Below are 18,044 nucleotides of genomic sequence, written 5' to 3'. Positions count from 1 at the left end.
TTATCAGTAAATTGTTTGACTATAACACGTAGGAATCATCATATTTGCCTTTTTTGGTTACTTCCCTTTTACATGTCTTTCAACTAAAGTTTTTACAAATGACTTCACTGTTTTCTGAACACAAACTTAAGAGCGAGGGATGTTGGTTAATAAATGGAGTAACATGATAAAGATTTCTACTTAGCAAGCAAAAGTCTGTTTTTCCATTTACAGCTCTGTGGAGCTGTCATAAAGCAGGCAAAGTGGAGGCACCAGGGCCCTCCTCTCTTAACTTTTCAAATGAGGAAGTTCAGAGCCGAGCTTCCTTTTACAGCTTTCAGAGGCAGAAGATGAACAAGTGAAAGAAAGGACTTAAAAGTTACGCACCATGAAAAGATGAAAACAGCCAGAGAGAAATACTGAGTCTACTTTTGTTTGCTGGAATATTGTTTGAGAGCAGATGCAAAACTCTTGAGCTCAGCTTTTGGGGTTAGAAACAGGATGCAAAGTTATCAACCTTGGTACCATGGCAATATAACTCGATCCAAGGCTGAGGATCTTCTATCCAAAGCAGCAAGAGATGGAAGCTTCCTTATCCGGGACAGTGAGTCCATACAGGGAGCATATGCCCTCTGTGTTTTGTAAGTAGACATTATTTGTCTCTAACTATTAAACCGAACGTTTATTTTGATACAGCTTTACAGAGTGGATAATGATTCTTCTTCCTTGCTCATGAAACCGTCATAACATGCAATATGAGCTGTGTGAGATCCTTACTAATGAAAGAAAAACTGACATGTCATTGCTGTTATACTGTATGTTTTTAGCATTAGGTATAAGAAAAAACAGCCCTAAATGTCAGAATTTGGATATAATTTATATAACATGATTAAAAGTTGCAGTTCCCCCTGCTGTATTACACTGTACAATACATTTTTTGCAAACATTCACTGTAACGCAAGACTAGTTCCCCTTTATTTGCATACTGTGCTGCCACAAAGTAACACCCTTTGCCCTCTGCAATGCATATCATTTTTCATGGGGAAACCTTAATTTAAAATGCTACCCAAACTGTTCTGTTAGCAGGTTCAATACACTGAATACACAAGCCACCATGTTTCTTTACCCCACAGTCATGTCATTTTCCAGTGACACACATTTGCATTTTATTATTTTAACCACAGATACCAGAACTGTGTGTACACATACAGAATCCTGCCAAATGAGGATAAGAAGCTCTCTGTCCAGGTAGGTTGACAGTTGACAGTTTGAAAAGTCACCAGTACTCTGATCTAAAGTCAGACGAGTTATTACGCTTGTAGAATTGTAACCGTTAACTATTTACACTGTAGTTGAAGATAAGGGCTGTTTCTATTTCTATTTCTATTCTAATTTTAAAAATAAATGCTGGTACAGTGCTTTTTTTTTTAATGCTGGGCCTGTTAAGCTGTAACATAATTTCAGAAGTGCAGTATATATTTAGATATATGTTCGTATCATTGGTTTGTATTAAAATTTTTAGCAATGCTAGCAGCATGGCTCTAGGGTTGGTCTTTGTGGTGATCCCCTGACCTTTCATCTGGTGCTATCATCAGATCAGTATTGTATTTTGTAAGTAAATATTACCCACTAAACATCAGCATGTTAACATTGTCATTGTGAGCATGTTAGCATGCTGATGTTAGCGTTTAGCACAAAGAACCGCTGTGCCTAAGTCAGGCCTCTCAGAGCTACAAGTATGGTTGTAGACTCTTAGTCTTGTTCTTGAATCAAAAAAGACCTAAGACAACTTTGAAATCAAAGTTAACATTAAACATAACTCGTGTGTGTAATATCATTTCATTATTGTGATGACTGACTGAAAAAGCCACAACTGACAAAGCTAAATTTATGTTTGAATAAAACTTCAGTACATCACTCAGTATGAAGGTGCAATAACAAGTCTGTCTTGCACACAACTGACCTGCTTTCAGATTGCAAAAGATTTAATGTAAGAAAGGCCTCAATTGGACCCTAAGCTGTGGGTCTTTGATAATACTGATTCCATGGTGTCTAGGCTGGGGCTTTAATTAAAAATGTCTACACTTATTTTGCATTCAGTCTAGACTGAAGGGCCGGGAAGCCCTTGCAGCTAAGAGCCCTTGTAGCCATGCTTGACAGTTATATAATTTAATGGTGACATCAACTTACGCATCAGGAGATGTTTTACTGTCTTTATATCTGTCTGTTGTTACCTTTGATATATAACTAAGTTGAAAAAAAAAAGACATCCCCTTGGACAAAGTGAAAACAGATTGGGCTTGTGAGTTAATATTATTAAGTGTAATCATACGGAGGCATATGCATACACCACGAAAAAAAGGTGAACAATTTCACAAAGATGAGACTTAAAATATAGAACCTGGTAATACCAGGGCTTGAACTGGTCCAGTACTCACCGCTATGGGGTTCTGGCTTGGAACCACTTCGGTGCTTCATTTGTCATAGCCCTGTAAAGCTTAAGAATAAAGGTTTTAAAATAGGCAGGAGTTCACAGGTGGTTTGCTGTAAAATGAGTCAGATAATTGTGCGTTTGAAAGAGGTGAAATTAGTGGTTTTATCAGCATTTGGGTCAAAAACTGCTGTAATTCTTTAGACCACTAACCACTGTGGTTTGAATATAAGTATTATTGAGAGAAGTGTTAATGGTAAAAACTAGATGAATGTATGGGGAATGTCCTTATGAATAAAGTAAACAAAAGAAAGTCTTACACAGCTGCTTAAGGAGGCTGATGACATGCAGCGCTAGTCTGCTCGAAGAAGCAACAGACAAGTAGACATATCATATGGGAAGTAACACTTGAAGGTTGTGCCACTTGGCTTAGTAACAAAAGAAAACCTCTTCCAGAGCAATAGGAGACATGTCATTTGAGGGAAAATCATGTTTCTTCTGTGATCTGCTCTTCAGGCATCTGAAGGAGTTCCTATCAGGTTCTTCACTATGCTGCCTGAGCTGGTAGAGGCATATTACAGTCCCAACATGGGTCTGGTCACACATCTGCAGTACTCCGTCCAGAGGGAGGAGGAGGTAGATGAGGAACCAGGTCAAACACCTTCTCTTTATCTGCAGAGTGGCACACAATATAAAACAGAATATGCGCCTGTCATAGATATAAACATTCCTAAAAAGTCTGGTGTGTCTTTGTGCTTCAGAATCCAACAATATTCCACCACAGCTTCCACCCAGGAACTTCACAGGCAACGATGTGAAAGACAGTGACTCCAAGTCTTCTGAACAGGCCTGCAAATCTTTATCAGACACCTACCTGATGAGACTGCAGCATATGGACCTGTCTGCGTATGGTCACATTTGCAAAAAATTGTATCTCGAGTTGTAACTGTCCATAGCTAGATGATTAATTATGCAAAGTTTCTGATGACGCACTGGCAAAAAACAGTGTGTACAATGCGATAATTCCTACGATTATGGACAGTGATTTGGCACAGGGATGTTCTTGGCTGATATATGAAAATGAGATAACGGTGTTTAAAGTGTTCCTGTGTTACATATTTCCAGAATACCTGAGGAGCATCAAATGGCCATTCAAGAATACTTCAGAACCTCAATCTGTTTGGATGCTGAACAAGTACAGAACGGTAACCCCACCCTCCCCGGTCTTAAGAAGTTAACAATGTCAATCTGCAAGACTCTAAACGGGTAAGGTTACCAGTCAACAGAATATATTATACAGACTATAATGTATAGGGCTGATTTAACCATGCTTTGATCTTTTCTGTGAGGTAGTGAAATTTCCCACATTCTGCCAGCTCTGGAGGTCTTCCATAAAGCGTTGGACCAACAGCTCTCACCAGGAATTTGCCAATGTCCAAAGCAAGTGGGTAGTACCATTGATCCTTTGCTTAAGTATCAACACACACAAAAAAAGTCCTTATCATCATGTGTTATTTGCTTCCCCCCCCCCAGATTCCTGCCTATTCAGGTCAATCTGTGTCCTTTAGGCTTGAGCAACTGACAAAACTGCTCTACTCAATAGAAGATAAGGTAAAGTACAGTGGCTCATTTTACTGACTGACCATGAACATTCTTGGTTTTTGATATGTTGACAGTTGATGTTAAGGAAGACAAACCTCTTCTCCATTTCTTTTTTCAGGCTAAAAGTTCTGTGTTTGAGTCTGTTGGATATGAAGGGGGTCACAGGAAATCTCTCATACCACTTGTTACATTTGAGGTGCTTCCCTAAATTAGTTATTGTATTACACTGCAGGAAAATGAAACAAGATGAAATGTCTGGAGGTTTGCAGTTTATTTGATCAGTGTCCTCTTTCACTCTCAGGTCAAGCAAGAATCACTTGGTATTTCCCCAAAGATGTTCCTAAAAGTGGACGTTGAAAGTGGGAAGCTCTACTTCAAGAAGTCAAAAGATGGGCCTGAAGAAAAATACTATGTGCACAATAAAAGTAAGGAGTCATTCTATACCCACAATGCTTTGTATATTTAGCCATGCTAGCAGTGCGGTTCTAGCAATGGTCAGTCAGTAGGTCCACCACTTTGGTGCAGACTGAAATATGGCAATAAAATTTTTTTTACAGACGTTCATGATCCTCATATGATGAATCCTAGGACTGCGGTGATCCTCCGGCTTTTCCTCTCGCACCACCAGGAGATTCACATTTTTGTTGCTTAGTAAAATGTCTTGACAGCAATTGGATCGATTGCCATGAAATTTGGTACACATTCATGTCCCCCTCGGGATGAATTTTAACAAGTTTGGTCATCCCCTGAATGTTGTTAGATCAATATTTCAATTTGTCCAATACTCTGGTTTATGACGAGTTACCTGAAAATCTAATGACATTCCCATCAGCCTCAGCTGTACTTTGTGATTAGTGCTACGTAGTAAAGCTTAGCCTGCTAACATACATGCTAAACCAAGAGGGTGTACATGGTAAACATCATACCTCCTAAACATCAGTATGTTCATTGGTATTGTGAGCATGTTAGCATGGTGACTGTAGCATTTAGCTCTCAGCACTGCTGTACCTAAGTACAGCCTTACAGAGCTGCTAGCATGGCTGTGGACTCTTAGTCATGTTTCACAACTGCTGTAAACCATAAGCACTTATCATTTTAATAGAAATACTGCGATTGTTTTTCAGTTCTGCAGTTGGTGAAATCTCAGAAAATGCACGCCAAACTTGTCATCGTGGTGGAGACAGAGAAAGAGAAGATTTTGCGAAAAGAGTTTGTCTTTGATGACACAAAGGTAAAAGATATCTGGCAACTGGTCTGCTCCTGATTTAGCTTAAGGCCCCTGAAAATGTTCTTTTTAAATCAAGTATTTATCCAGAACATTAAATACTCATTGATCAGATTGGATTAACAGCAGTCTGGCAACATTAGCTTTGGTTTCATTAGCATCAAATCAACAGCTCCGATCACATTTTGATTCAAATGTTCCTAAATCCTGGTTGTTGCACAGAAGAATGTGACACCATCTTTTTCCACATTAGCCACATCTACTTCAAACCAGTGAGAAGGGCACTAAGAAAAACACAAATACTGAAATCTCCCATGTGAAATAACCAAAACAGTTTTAACACTGGCAGAAAATAATGGGTTCATGTAGGAGCCCATTGCCCGCAGTAAAAGGCTGATTGAGAAAACATGGTTTCAGGGGCTTTAAGTTTTCAGTCACATGTAATTCATGAGGTACAACTGAAAGCATTTGTTATCAGAAAATCATGTTTCTCACCAGAAAAGGGAGGGATTTTGCCAACTACTTCAACAAATGAAGAACAAACACTCTGAAAAGCCTGAACCAGACATGATCACAGTGTTTGTTGGTACCTGGAACATGGGTAAAAATGTTAACATCTTAAATATTTGAATGAATTTGAACTTACGACTGCTACAGTAAAAGACTTTCCCATAAACCTGCAGGAAACGCCGGCCCTCCCCACAACATCAGCTCCTGGTTTCAGTGTAAGGGCCTAGGGAAAACACGAGATGACACCGCAGATCACATCCCGCCTGATTTTTATGTCATTGGGACTCAAGAGGATCCTTTGAGCGAGAGGGAGTGGGCAGACACAGTGAAAGGAGTCCTGAGGAACATCACAAACATCAGCTTTAAACAAGTAACTGAGTGTGACAAAGAACCAACAGAATGCAGTTGCAGAGCGGCAATATGTAATATACATTTCCTGACATCTAGGTGGCGATTCACACTCTGTGGAACATTCGGATTGTGGTCCTGGCCAAACCTGAGCACGAAAACAGGATCTCCCACATTTTCTCTGACAGTGTGAAGACAGGGATTGCCAACACTCTGGGTAAGCAGTTGCACTTCTCCACAAGCCATTGAATGATGTGTCTAAACGTTCACTGAACAATTACCCATCAGTACTCACTGTAATGTTTGTGTTGTAGGAAACAAGGGAGCAGTGGGAGTGTCCTTCATGTTCAACGGTACATCTTTTGGCTTTGTCAACAGTCACCTGACCTCTGGAAGTGAGAAGAAGCTCAGGTCAGCAGCAGATTACACTCTTAACAACACCAAGATTCATTTTATCACTGGAGGAGTAACATTAGCTGTATGTGCCTTTAATTGAGGCTGTGGCTTCCACTGGGGGCAGTGGTGGGGGGCATGTTCCCCTCACTTTACTCTCTAAAATCCAAATGTGAAAAGGGTGGAAATGATAAAAATGTTGATTCACTAATCTGGGCCATTTGTTAGTGTGCTCTCACAGCAATAAGCTTTAGGAGCAGCTGTAAGATGAGTTTGGACTTTTTTTGATTTTGCCTCTCGGGCTTCATACAGACCCTCCTCAGTAGAGGCTGTTGGAGCTGTATGCAGCCAGGAGGAACAGAAAGAAAACTACAACCTGAAATGGAAAAAATGTAGTAGAAGCTCATCGGATAAGTCGAAGATATTAATGAATACATCAATAAATAATATTTTTAGTTAAATAATTCAATTGGATTGTAAAAAGATAACATCTCTGTGCTGTTCCTTTAACCTCCAGTTTGTAAAAAAAAAAAAGCCAAAAGCCCTTTATTTTTTCCTCTACCCCTAATCAGTTGATAAAATAAATAGGAACAATGTATTTAACACTACTATTTATCTTTCACTAGCTCATTTTATTTTCCAACAATTTTTTCCTTTTTTTTCTCTTGGCACACATTTAATAATTTATCTGTTCTCTCTTTTAAGTAAACATGTCTCCTGTCCTCGATGAAGACAAGAGACAGGCACTTGAAGATGAAGATAATGTTATGTAGGCTTGATAGGAGGATAGTGTCTCTGTGAAATTCCAACAGGCATTAACCAGCTAACTTTGTTACCATTAGCTCGCTGACCTTCTTGCTTTTCTATCAACTGATTGAAAATTTTAAATATAAAGCTATTTATTTCTTTTTACAGCTTATTTCAATTATTTAACTAACAATATTACTTACTGATATATTCAGTCATATTTCTGACTTACGTGTATCTTACCTGAACTTTTACTACATTTGTCAGTTTTGGGGACCCATATACCTCTACATCCTTTTCATGTTCCCGAAAGAATCATTTAATCTGTATTAAAATTTAAAGTTAATATTCTGCTTTAAAAAAAAGATGAATATCAGTCAAAGATAAAGCAATATGTCCTCTTTCTAGTAAATATGCAAATACAACCTATCCACAAGTAAAAGTAAATGGGATTTTACGTGGTGTTAGTACATTCATTCAATACAACAATCTACATAGAATTGCACATTTTTGTTGGGCTAGCATTATCGTAGAAAGCACGACCAGTTTCATCATAATGTGCTTATTTGTTAGATTGATATCAATACAAGAAATAGTCTTCACATTTATATTATTCCATTTTTATATCTGTATCTATTTTTTGTTAAAGAACCTCTGACTGCATCATGCCCCCCCAATTACTGTAACCAAGCCTAGGCTCTTGGATATAACATATAACATACAGGGATTATGAGTCTCTAAGTGGCAGAACAGTAATAAAAATAAAAATAAATATCATCAGCAATATTTTTTTTGCTGTATTTGCAGACGCAATCAAAACTACACCAACATCCTGCGATTTCTGAATCTGGGAGACAAGAAGCTCAATCCGTTTGACATCACGAATCGGTTCACCCATCTCTTCTGGCTCGGTGATTTGAACTACCGTGTTGAATTTCCATCTACGGTAAGTTGAAACGAGTGCAGTTTACTGTATAGAAATGGCACGAAAACAAATGTACTTACAACCAAAGTAATTGTTGGTATAACATTTTAATTGAGCTTCTATTGTTAGAAATCTTCCGAATAACGACATGCAGATTCCCAAATATATAATCTGTGACTGTTTTTCATATAAATTTTATGAAGTCTGTCTTGTTGTGACATTTATCTCAGAAATTAGAGATCCAGCAGTGCTGTACTTCAGTGACTTGTGTATAAAAGAGCTGGTATGCTGGTTGTCAGATGACTAAGCTCTCAGCTGTTAAAATGTTTAGGTAGGAAAAGTGACTACTTTGCGCTGTTTCCCTTCACAGGAAGCTGAGTACATTGTGACAAAGATCAAACAGCAGCAGTACCAGGAACTCCTCTGTAAAGACCAGCTCAGCATGGAGAGGAATGATGGAAAGGTCTTCTTGCATTTTGGTGAGCCATGACCACATTTAGAAAATTCTTCAGCAAACTGGCCAGTGTAGACATACTGTACAGCAGGCTAGATTATACTGCATGTGACTTACTTTGACTAAAATAGCTCTTCTCCGGACATTTTTGGCATTTATTGATTGTCAGCATACATCATAATATTAAAAGTATGTGTTATTAATTTTTTATTTGATTGTAGATGAGGAGGAAATCACATTTCCGCCAACCTATCGCTTTGAAAGAGACACGCGAGAGAAGTATGCTTACACGAAGGCCAAAGCCACGGGGGTAAGCTTACTCTTAGTCAGATGACTTTCCCCTATATGACTCCTGTCATGCCTCATAGTGCAGAAAGCAGCCAAAGCAACCACAACACTGAACACAAATCTCAAATGACCCAGAACGTGGTCTTTGCTTTAAACCATCTAGGACAAAAAAAACCATGAGAAGATAGAAAATATATGCTACCACTCATCTACAGGCACCAGGGTCAATTTAACAAGTTTCCCTTTGAGACACGAAAAGCCTCAAGAATTTAGATCTCTTGAATTGATCCACACCAGAAAGAATGTTTGATCCTGTGTCTCCCAGAAAGGGTATGTCCTCTTATACGTGGCCTCCTATCCATTCTTTGTGAGAAAGTCATCAAAGTCATCGGAGCTCACCAATATTTTAAGCTGCTTTGTAAAGCTTACACAGGTGTGCAGTCCTGTGTATGAAATCTTTTATATACTGTATTTATGTATGTATGACAAACTCTACAGACAAAATACAATTTACCCTCCTGGTGTGACCGGGTCCTGCGGAGGTCATACCCTCTGGTTCATGTTGTCTGCCAAGCATATGGTGAGTAATTCCCCATGAACAGTTTTTGGTAGTGCCTCATTTTACGGGTCCATCATTTCTGAAATATTCACTTGGAAGAGTTCTAGAAAAAAATAATGTAATTTGTTATCAAAGGGAAAACAGAGACCATGTTCAAATGTTACACTGCCATGTACTTAATTCCAGTTAATTGTATTTTAGTTGGTGCTCAGCCTGTCAGCTGAACATGCAAATATTAGCTTACTGGAGATACAAAACTCATTTGAGTTGACTCTTTAACTTGCAGGGTGCACTAATGACATCATGACAAGTGACCACTCACCAGTATTTGCCTCTTTTGAAGTCGGAGTAGCCTCACAGTTTGTCTCCAAGCAAGGTAGGATCACCAGCTGCGCCTCACTGCGGATGAAACTATATTCCTTGCTGTAAAACTGTAGTATGATGTAAGCAGGTTTTTTTTTTTCAGATCCAAACAGTGCACCTCAAGGTGGGATACAAATCATGAACTGTGTGGCCACATTGTTGACTAAATCAAAGACCAAGTTCTTCATTGAATATCATTCCAGCTGCTTGGAGAGTATGTTTCGTCTTTTTGATTGAAAACATCTCATTGGATTCTCTTGGACTTTGCTTTAGAATAGGCTAAGATTATCAAAACAAATATTTCTCTAAATGTCTACAGAAACTGTGAAGACTACAGAGGGAGAGAACACAGAGCACTCAGATGGGTCCATAAAAGTTTGGTTTGGCAACCAAGTTGTGGTAAAGTGAATATGCAGCTTTTTGGTCTTGAATTTGCCTTGATGTGGCATCAGGCAATAATCATTCATGGTCTCTTCTATCTTTTCAAGCTCACCCCCATCATCTCTGACCCCGAGTACCTTTTGGACCAGCACATCCTCATCTGTGTAAAGGCAACAGACTGTGACGAGTCATATGGTAATCAACTTACATGCAGTTTGTAATACAAATGCCCTGAGCTGAGCAGTTCTTACAGTTTACGGATGTGTTATTTCCAAAGGCGAGGGCTGTGTTGCACTGCGAGCTGCCCAGTTCTGCTACACAGAGTTTCAGGTCACACTGACTCACCATGGAGAGAAGACAGGCACCTTGACTGGTGGCATTCAGTTACACACCTCTGAGGGCAAGCCCACTGAGAAGTTATATGGTGAGTCTGGAAATCAGCTCAGGACTTACCTATGAAATCCGTTCAACTACAGTTCTCTTAGCATCAATCCTATTTTTACTCTGATTTCAGATTTCATCAAAGTTGAAAGGGATGACCCTGTCAGCTCAAAATGCAAAGGTGGTGACCCCAACAAGTGAGACATTTTTTCTCTTATGGTTACTTCAGAATATCTCAAACAGGGCTTCCCAGCGTGATATTTTCTGTCTGCTTTTTAACAGGTATTCCATCACCCAAGCACATGATATTTCTAACCCCAATTACATGGGCGTGACCTTCAAAAGTGGGAATGTAATAGATAAAGGCTGGAGTTACAGCATGCCACCAAAACATCTTGCCACTGCCATGCAAGGGAGTAAAGACTCCAAGAAGGGTGGTTTTGATGTGAGCACACGCAGTCCCACAGGAAAACCTTGTCCCATGTAAGTGCCTGTTTCCGGTGCAATTTGACTTCAGTTGCAGTTTCACTGAGACTCTCAGTGCTCAGGAAAACACCTCTCTAAAGAGAACATAAACCAGTGGCTGACATGATTCAGTAGAAAGTGAAACTGGATCTCTACTAACATGATCCTTTGTCTTGTAGGGGTGAGGATGAAAAGATATCAGAGATGTTTGACAACCCTCTTTATGGTTCAATGGGAAAATCCCATGGTTGGGGCAAGGAACAAGACCTCCAGCAAAAAGACCACTTCATCCCCCTAGACCCATTGTTTGCACCCTCTAAACCAGCAGATGGAGACTCTGACCGCCCCCCGGTGCCCACCCCGCGCAACCGCTCCTTCACCTGCTCTGAGACCAAACCACAACCTCCAACCCCCAGCACTTCCCATCCCTCAGCTAACAAGAAACCAGTGGTGCCCTCACGCTCGGAAGGTGGGATGGCACACAACAGGCCTCCTGTACCAGCTAAGTCCCGACCAGGCGTGCCAGAGCCCCAGACCCCTAAACCCAGAGACTACAGAGACAGCTCCGAACTCCCCAACAAACTCAGAGCACCGGCAAGACCGGGCCAATCACAGCCTCACAAAGACAGTAAGGAAAACTCTTTGTCTTAAATTTCCTGACAAATGTACTGCAAATGATGATGCAAAATCTTTGTCTTTCTTTAGTACATCCTGATGTTCACAAGACGGGCCGTTCTGTGAAGTGAGATCAGGCTACAGCGCTGGTCCTTATGTCTGTGCAGCTTCCTGCCCTGCATTTTTGGAAACATCAAATTCACAAAGCAAAGTCTTGAGCCGGTCACTCCCCTTGCTGTGTGTGTCACTGATGACTGGCTATTCATCTGTCGACACTTTGGTTAATAAATCTATTTTCTTTCTTGCTGAGAGCTAGACAAGAAGATTGGTTCCGGTCTCATCTCTGTCCTTTCAATATGTAGCTACAGCCAGTGGTCAGTTAGCCTAGCTTAGCATAAAGGCTGGCTCTGCCCAGAGTTGTTTGTATAGAGCCAGGCTAGCTGTTTCCCCCTGTTTCCAGTCTTTATGCTAAGCTAAGATAACCGGCTGGTGGCTGTAGCTCCATATTTAACAGAAAGAGACTGTATGTTGTTCAATGTTCACATCTAAACCTTAGCAAGATGGCAAATAAGCATACTTCCCAAAGTGTGGAGCTCTTCCTTTAAAGTAATGTAAACATTAGATACCCATTTTCAGACTTCATTTCTGCTGAGCTCACATGAATTTAAATTGAACTCTCCTACTTAATAATTTTGTAACATTTCACGTAGTTTTACACTATCAGTAGCTAACAAATGTTTACCCACAGTATTATCTTGCACAGACATTGACATGTTTGCCTTGAAGATGTATAATAAATACTTCAATAAATATAAATGATAAAGCTTAACTAGACTTTCTTAGTTTTTTTTTCACAGTCTTATGTCAGAATCATTGCTTGTAGGACTGTATTTAGATGCTTATGAGGTAGAGGCGAGTCTGGAGTATTGCTATCATTTGCTCCCATCTGCTGTTGCCTGAAAGAACTGCATGCAGAGTACAAATATCATCTGTTATCCATTGTTGTAAAAATATTTAAATCATTAAAGATATTTTACTCGATCCTATTGAAAAAATAGTCATCGATCCCTGATACTTCTTACATTATTTTTTCCAGCCGCACTTTTCTTTCATATATTAAAGAATGGTTTCTGAAGTACAATGTCCAGAAGACTTTCAAAATGGAATTTTCCACACACTCTTACATGAAGAACTGAGGAAATCACGCTGAGTAAATGTAAAACAATTCTCTTTCCAGAAAGAACTGTTTCACAATCTGGAAACCAGGGTACCTCAGGGTTTTGCCAGAACAAGCTGAGAGGTCATGAGACGGAACAAAATACTCTCCATATAATTTAGTGCTGTTTTTTTCAGATATCCCTGTAAGCTTTTTCTCTTTGTCGTGTGAATTACTGTATAATTTAACCTCTTCAGACCTATAAAAATAACGCAATTACTTTTCAGCTAACTTGGTCCTAAACTATACACATAATGTAACCACTGACAAGTGGAAATTGCTTTATTTTCAAGGGGTTCAGAGGCCAAAAAGGTTGGAAACTGCCTGTCTAGTAAATCCTAAATCTTCTCTAGTTTTTGATCGTGCGCCACAGGACCTGGTGACCTGCCATTTTTTAATACACCAGTGTGCCATTCAAGAAAGTTGCTGACAAACCCAGCAGGTCTCTATCAGCAGAAATGCTTCAGAATAAGGGATATCACACAAGACCAACAAATAAAGAGAGCTAGAAAGCTATTCCACGCATTCTGAGACTCTGTGTTACATGTTTTACCTCACAGTGATAATACGATGCTCTGTGGTCAGAGCATTCCCTCGACAACAAAACCTTTCTCGGCTGCTAGAGTTCGATGTGATGTTGTTGAACGCGCGTCTGGCTCCCTCGTGTGGAGCTGGTGAGTAACCGCACCCTGGTCCGTCGCAGAAACATCGCGCAGTGTGGTGCATCATCAACACCAGACGCACAACCACAAGATCACCAACAGCAATAATGGTGAGAGATCAGTTTGTACACATGAATTTGTCTTTTAGTCCACATTGAATGTCTCAGCTCAACGCTCGGTGAGGCGTTCAAACACCCACAGCTCACTGTATCGGTTTCCCGTACTTTGGTTTGCTAGCTATCAGCAGCCTGTATCGTGCTCGACATTTAGCCCGCTGCTAACATTAACGTTAGCATGTCGCTCTGTTTTTCAGCTTTTCTACTCGTTTTTCAAGTCTTTGGTGGGGAAGGACGTGGTGGTGGAGCTCAAGAATGACCTGAGGTTAGTTGTTTTTTTTTCGAATTAGGCTTGTAACCTACTGGTATTAATTGCTGTAGCCTCCATTATCTAGTTCCAACAATTGTACTAACGTTAGCTGTTTGGGGCAGTGGAGGGGGGATGTGAACGATGGTAACTAGTGAGGCTCAAAAGTGCCTGCTCCAGCTTTAGCTTTGAATTAACGTTGTATGAGGCAAATAAATGCAACATAACACAGGCTCAACATTATCACAGATATGTATGACCTTGTCACTGAACATAACAGGCATCACAAAGCCCGTATTTGTTGCTGTGGCGGTGTTTTGGATTGTAGTTTATTGCAAGGTATTCTTGTTATTTTGTCCACCTGTTGTTTGTCCACATCAGTGATTCGCCTACCTTCGTTTTGGTCTTCAATGCTTTTGATGTAAGGATGGGATGTCTATTAATGCCTGTAATCATTTTTATCATAACATCTCTTTTTTAGCATCTGTGGAACGCTTCATTCTGTTGACCAGGTTGGAAATAATGATTTATTTTCCTTATTTTGAAACAAAGCTAATCAGCTTTTACATTTTCTATGTGACTGCCCAGTTATGGCTTCTAATCTTCTGATGTCTCTATTCTCCGCTTGTGTGTTTCAGTACCTGAACATTAAGCTCACAGACATCAGTGTCACAGATCCAGAGAAATATCCACACATGGTGGGTTTAGCTCATTCACTGTCTTCACATGTTTCAGCTCTTACGACATCTATCTGAACCCTATTGTTCTCTTTGGGGTCCTGGACATCCTGGGTCCTCTCAAAAAACATGTTTGCATTGTTTTATCACCATGATGCTTCGTGATGTTTACTAATTTTAGGAGAATTGCTTAGTCCGCTACAGAAAATAATGCATTACTTCTGTTACGGGCATCGGCAGTAAAACGTGTTTAGCCCTCCCGTTGTCCTCATATTCTGTACACACACCGCATCCTCCTGTTGAAACTGTGCCGCCTTCACTAAAGTCCCGATTACCACATGTAGGGCAGTAAGCAAGTGTACAGCCTTTGCAGATATATTTCTTACACCTGCAGCACATGCTTCCCTGCTTTGGGTGGGACGTCGGGGAGACTTGTGTCGCGGGTAACAATGACCCGAGGACAGCGGGAGGGTTAAAAAATAGTTAAAGCTTCCCAAATCGTAAATGAGTGTACACGCACACATACACACAAAACACACACGCACCTAAACACGTATTCGTGTTGCGATTCCCCACACGGGTGCATGTGAGGATCCACTGGAAACTTACAGACTATCAGATACAGACTCAGAGCTCTGTGTCTGCCCATGCTTTTCGTTTGGAATACATAATCCATCCAAAAGGAATGTATATATTTTCTATGCTCAGCAACAAGTATAACACATAAAACCAGAAATAGTTCCTTTTTTGGTGTAATGCCAATGCTTTATAGTCATTTCCATATTTTGTATGTGCAAGCCAAATTTGTGTCAAAGAAAAGGTTACCACTTCAATACTTTTGTACATTTTGGGTTTTAATGAGGTCAGAAGAAACAAAAAAGGTTGAATTTCCTATTATTATTATTATTATTATTATTATTATTATTATTATAATTCACCAAAAAATTAGAAAGTAAAGCCAATTTCAGCCATGAAACTTGTATTTTGTTAATAATTTTAGAGTAGCACGAAATGAGACAATTTGAAAATAGATCACAAAAAAATACCGATTCCTTCATCAGCTATCTGTTAAAATAATATTGTACAGATTTTGTTTTGTATTAGTGAGAGCTGATACTCGGCATCTCCGACGCTTTGAATTGTGCTCGTCTTCAAACTCCATTTTGTCTTGTTTCAATTTGCTCCAGCTGTCTGTGAAAAACTGTTTCATCCGTGGATCTGTGGTCCGATACGTTCAGCTACCTGCAGATGAAGTGGACACTCAGCTACTGCAAGACGCTGCACGAAAAGAAGCAATGCAGCAGAAACAGTGATTTAGCTGCAGGATGGGGTTTGGTTCCGGGTGGGTGGTGGCGTGGAAATTTTGTGACAGTTAATAATGAGTAGTTTAAGTTTTGAGTTGATTTCATTTAAAGGTAATAAGTACAATTTGTGCAGCTCTTGTATGTAAGGAGTATTGGTCATTAGCCTCTGCCATTTCTCAAGAATTTAATTGCATTCCTGACATTAGTGATCAATATTTTACAGAACTGTAATTATTATAAATGTTCTTTACCTCACAGGCCCTATAGGAGGCTTCATTTGATAATGTCTTTTGTTTAGTTTGAAAGAAATAGAACTAAATGCAATGTTGAGCCCAGCAGAGGTAAAAATCTGTTGTAATGTTTCTGTTGCATAATACGAGCTCTGTTGCTTATCTTTACAAAATTATGACTTCAGGATTTTTTTATGCCACTTCAAAAATAAAAAGCTATTTTATTTACATTTTGACCAAGTCATTGTCATTGGTAGTTTTTTGTAGTTTTTCTATTAAAGGTGTTTAAGGATTTTAGTTTTGTTTAGTTAAAACTGGAGGAACTGAATATCCTTTGTTGCCATGAGCTGTGATCATGGAAAAAAGTTATTTTGCAAATGACTGCTTTAATAAGAAATAAAGATTAAAACCCCATGGCCTTATCGTGCTAGTCATCCAAATCCGAACACTGAGTTGACGGAAAACATGTGAGACTTGTGAAGACAGGACAGCATGGTGAAAGAGACGTGCTGTAAAGTGTTTGTCTTTTGGATTTGCGATACATATTTTCGTGATAGATTTTAATACACGAGTGATGGAACCACTGGGTGATCAGTATACATGTGCTTTTAATTCTCCGAATCTTAACAACCATTGCGCTTCATCTTACTTTTCTGCTCTATCCCCTTGGTTCCCTATAGGATCATTTAAAGCTAGACTGCTGTTGAAAGACGGAATGACATTCTACCGCTTACAAATGAAAAGTTGAATTTATTAGCAATAAAACGCACACTTACTCAGTTGCGTACACTCAGGTGTTAAGATGCTACAGCCGTACTTGGTGTTGCTTATCGGGACTAACTTACCTCATGTTAGAAAACGGTAGTGCTGTGTAACATATTAATCAGTCAGTCAATGTTCTCAACTTGTGCTACTGTGAAACTTACCATTATCCAATTATTGTCACTTGTGGCCACCACAAGTTACATAGGCGTGCTTTCATTTTTATCTTCCAAAGAACTGAAGGTGTGGTGGATGGCTTGTTAGGGCCTTTAGTAGCCCTTAGAGGCACTTGTGTGGTATAAGAGTACAAACAGAAAGTGCAGAATGCCGTATTTTCCTACGGTGTAAGCTGTAAAGTTAGGAAGTATCTGGGCAGTTTTTTCTTCCTGCCACTGCAGTATTTACTGCACTTTTTATGAAAAGGAGAGGAGCATGTGACAGGTTTCCCCGGGTGTCGGGTTCGGTCAACATAAAGGGAAATCAAGCTATATAGGTGCTTTGTTTCGCAGTGCATCTTTTTAGTTGCTATTTCCGATTAAAAAATACAGTAAACTGTATTTTGTGGATAATTTCATGTCAAAATTATGGTCCTCCATTCTGCAAAGGTCGGAGGTTTTCTTTGTCTTTTTTTCTTTACACCTATACTGTAAGTTGTTATTCAGTATATACCATATTTGATCTGTAAGTCATGTCCTCTAGTTTCTTTTGCAGCCATTTAGTCTGGTGAAAATGGTGAAACCGTGTCCCTGTATATTCAGCGCGTCTTCTCACTTACATATGACAAACTCATAGAAAATTAAAAGGGGTCACCCTGGTGTTGATACATAGAAATCCAATACCTTTATTTTACATTCATACATCAATAACATTGTACAATAATTTTAATGCAGTTTAAAAAAGCCCAATCCAAAAACAAGTCCTGAAGATTTACAATGATGAATTTGCATGTTTTTAGGTTGGTGACAAGCATTTAAAAATATATACACTCACATTCACACACACCCACACAGGGAATTAGGACAGGTTGTGTCCTTGAGTTGTACCTTAATAGAGCTGGGCTGAATGGAGAGGAATTCAGTCACCATAGAGAAAGGCACATTGAATACACAGTGTATGTACAAACAAAAACCTGACACGTACACAACTTTACTGTAGGATCTAGAA

At 39.5% G+C, this 18,044-nt stretch overlaps 2 protein-coding genes across 2 annotated transcripts; both read left to right on the top strand.

The window, feature by feature from the left end:
- Positions 1-325: 325 nt before the first annotated feature.
- On the top strand, positions 326-12,495 carry inpp5d (inositol polyphosphate-5-phosphatase D). The gene is made up of 27 exons (XM_040129069.1): positions 326-620; positions 1,164-1,227; positions 2,927-3,062; positions 3,172-3,316; positions 3,536-3,676; positions 3,764-3,854; positions 3,944-4,021; positions 4,131-4,208; positions 4,314-4,437; positions 5,137-5,243; positions 5,736-5,838; positions 5,921-6,117; positions 6,195-6,312; positions 6,410-6,506; positions 8,043-8,181; positions 8,531-8,639; positions 8,836-8,924; positions 9,401-9,482; positions 9,748-9,837; positions 9,928-10,038; positions 10,144-10,223; positions 10,313-10,400; positions 10,483-10,629; positions 10,720-10,783; positions 10,869-11,069; positions 11,231-11,679; positions 11,757-12,495. Exons 1-27 carry the CDS (start codon positions 481-483, stop codon positions 11,795-11,797), a joined length of 3,309 nt encoding a protein of 1,102 aa, XP_039985003.1. The 5' UTR covers positions 326-480; the 3' UTR covers positions 11,798-12,495.
- Positions 12,496-13,526: 1,031 nt separating this feature from the next.
- smx5 lies at positions 13,527-16,358 on the top strand. Its single transcript, XM_040128846.1, has 5 exons — positions 13,527-13,654; positions 13,858-13,925; positions 14,389-14,419; positions 14,546-14,605; positions 15,772-16,358. The coding sequence occupies exons 1-5, from the start codon at positions 13,652-13,654 to the stop codon at positions 15,895-15,897; spliced, it is 288 nt and encodes a 95-aa protein (XP_039984780.1). The 5' UTR covers positions 13,527-13,651; the 3' UTR covers positions 15,898-16,358.
- Positions 16,359-18,044: the final 1,686 nt, after the last annotated feature.

The sequence above is a fragment of the Xiphias gladius genome, chromosome 6 (assembly GCF_016859285.1).
Source record: "Xiphias gladius isolate SHS-SW01 ecotype Sanya breed wild chromosome 6, ASM1685928v1, whole genome shotgun sequence".
In the NCBI taxonomy this organism is placed as follows: domain Eukaryota; kingdom Metazoa; phylum Chordata; class Actinopteri; order Istiophoriformes; family Xiphiidae; genus Xiphias; species Xiphias gladius.
This window is presented reverse-complemented; position numbering and strand designations above follow the sequence as displayed.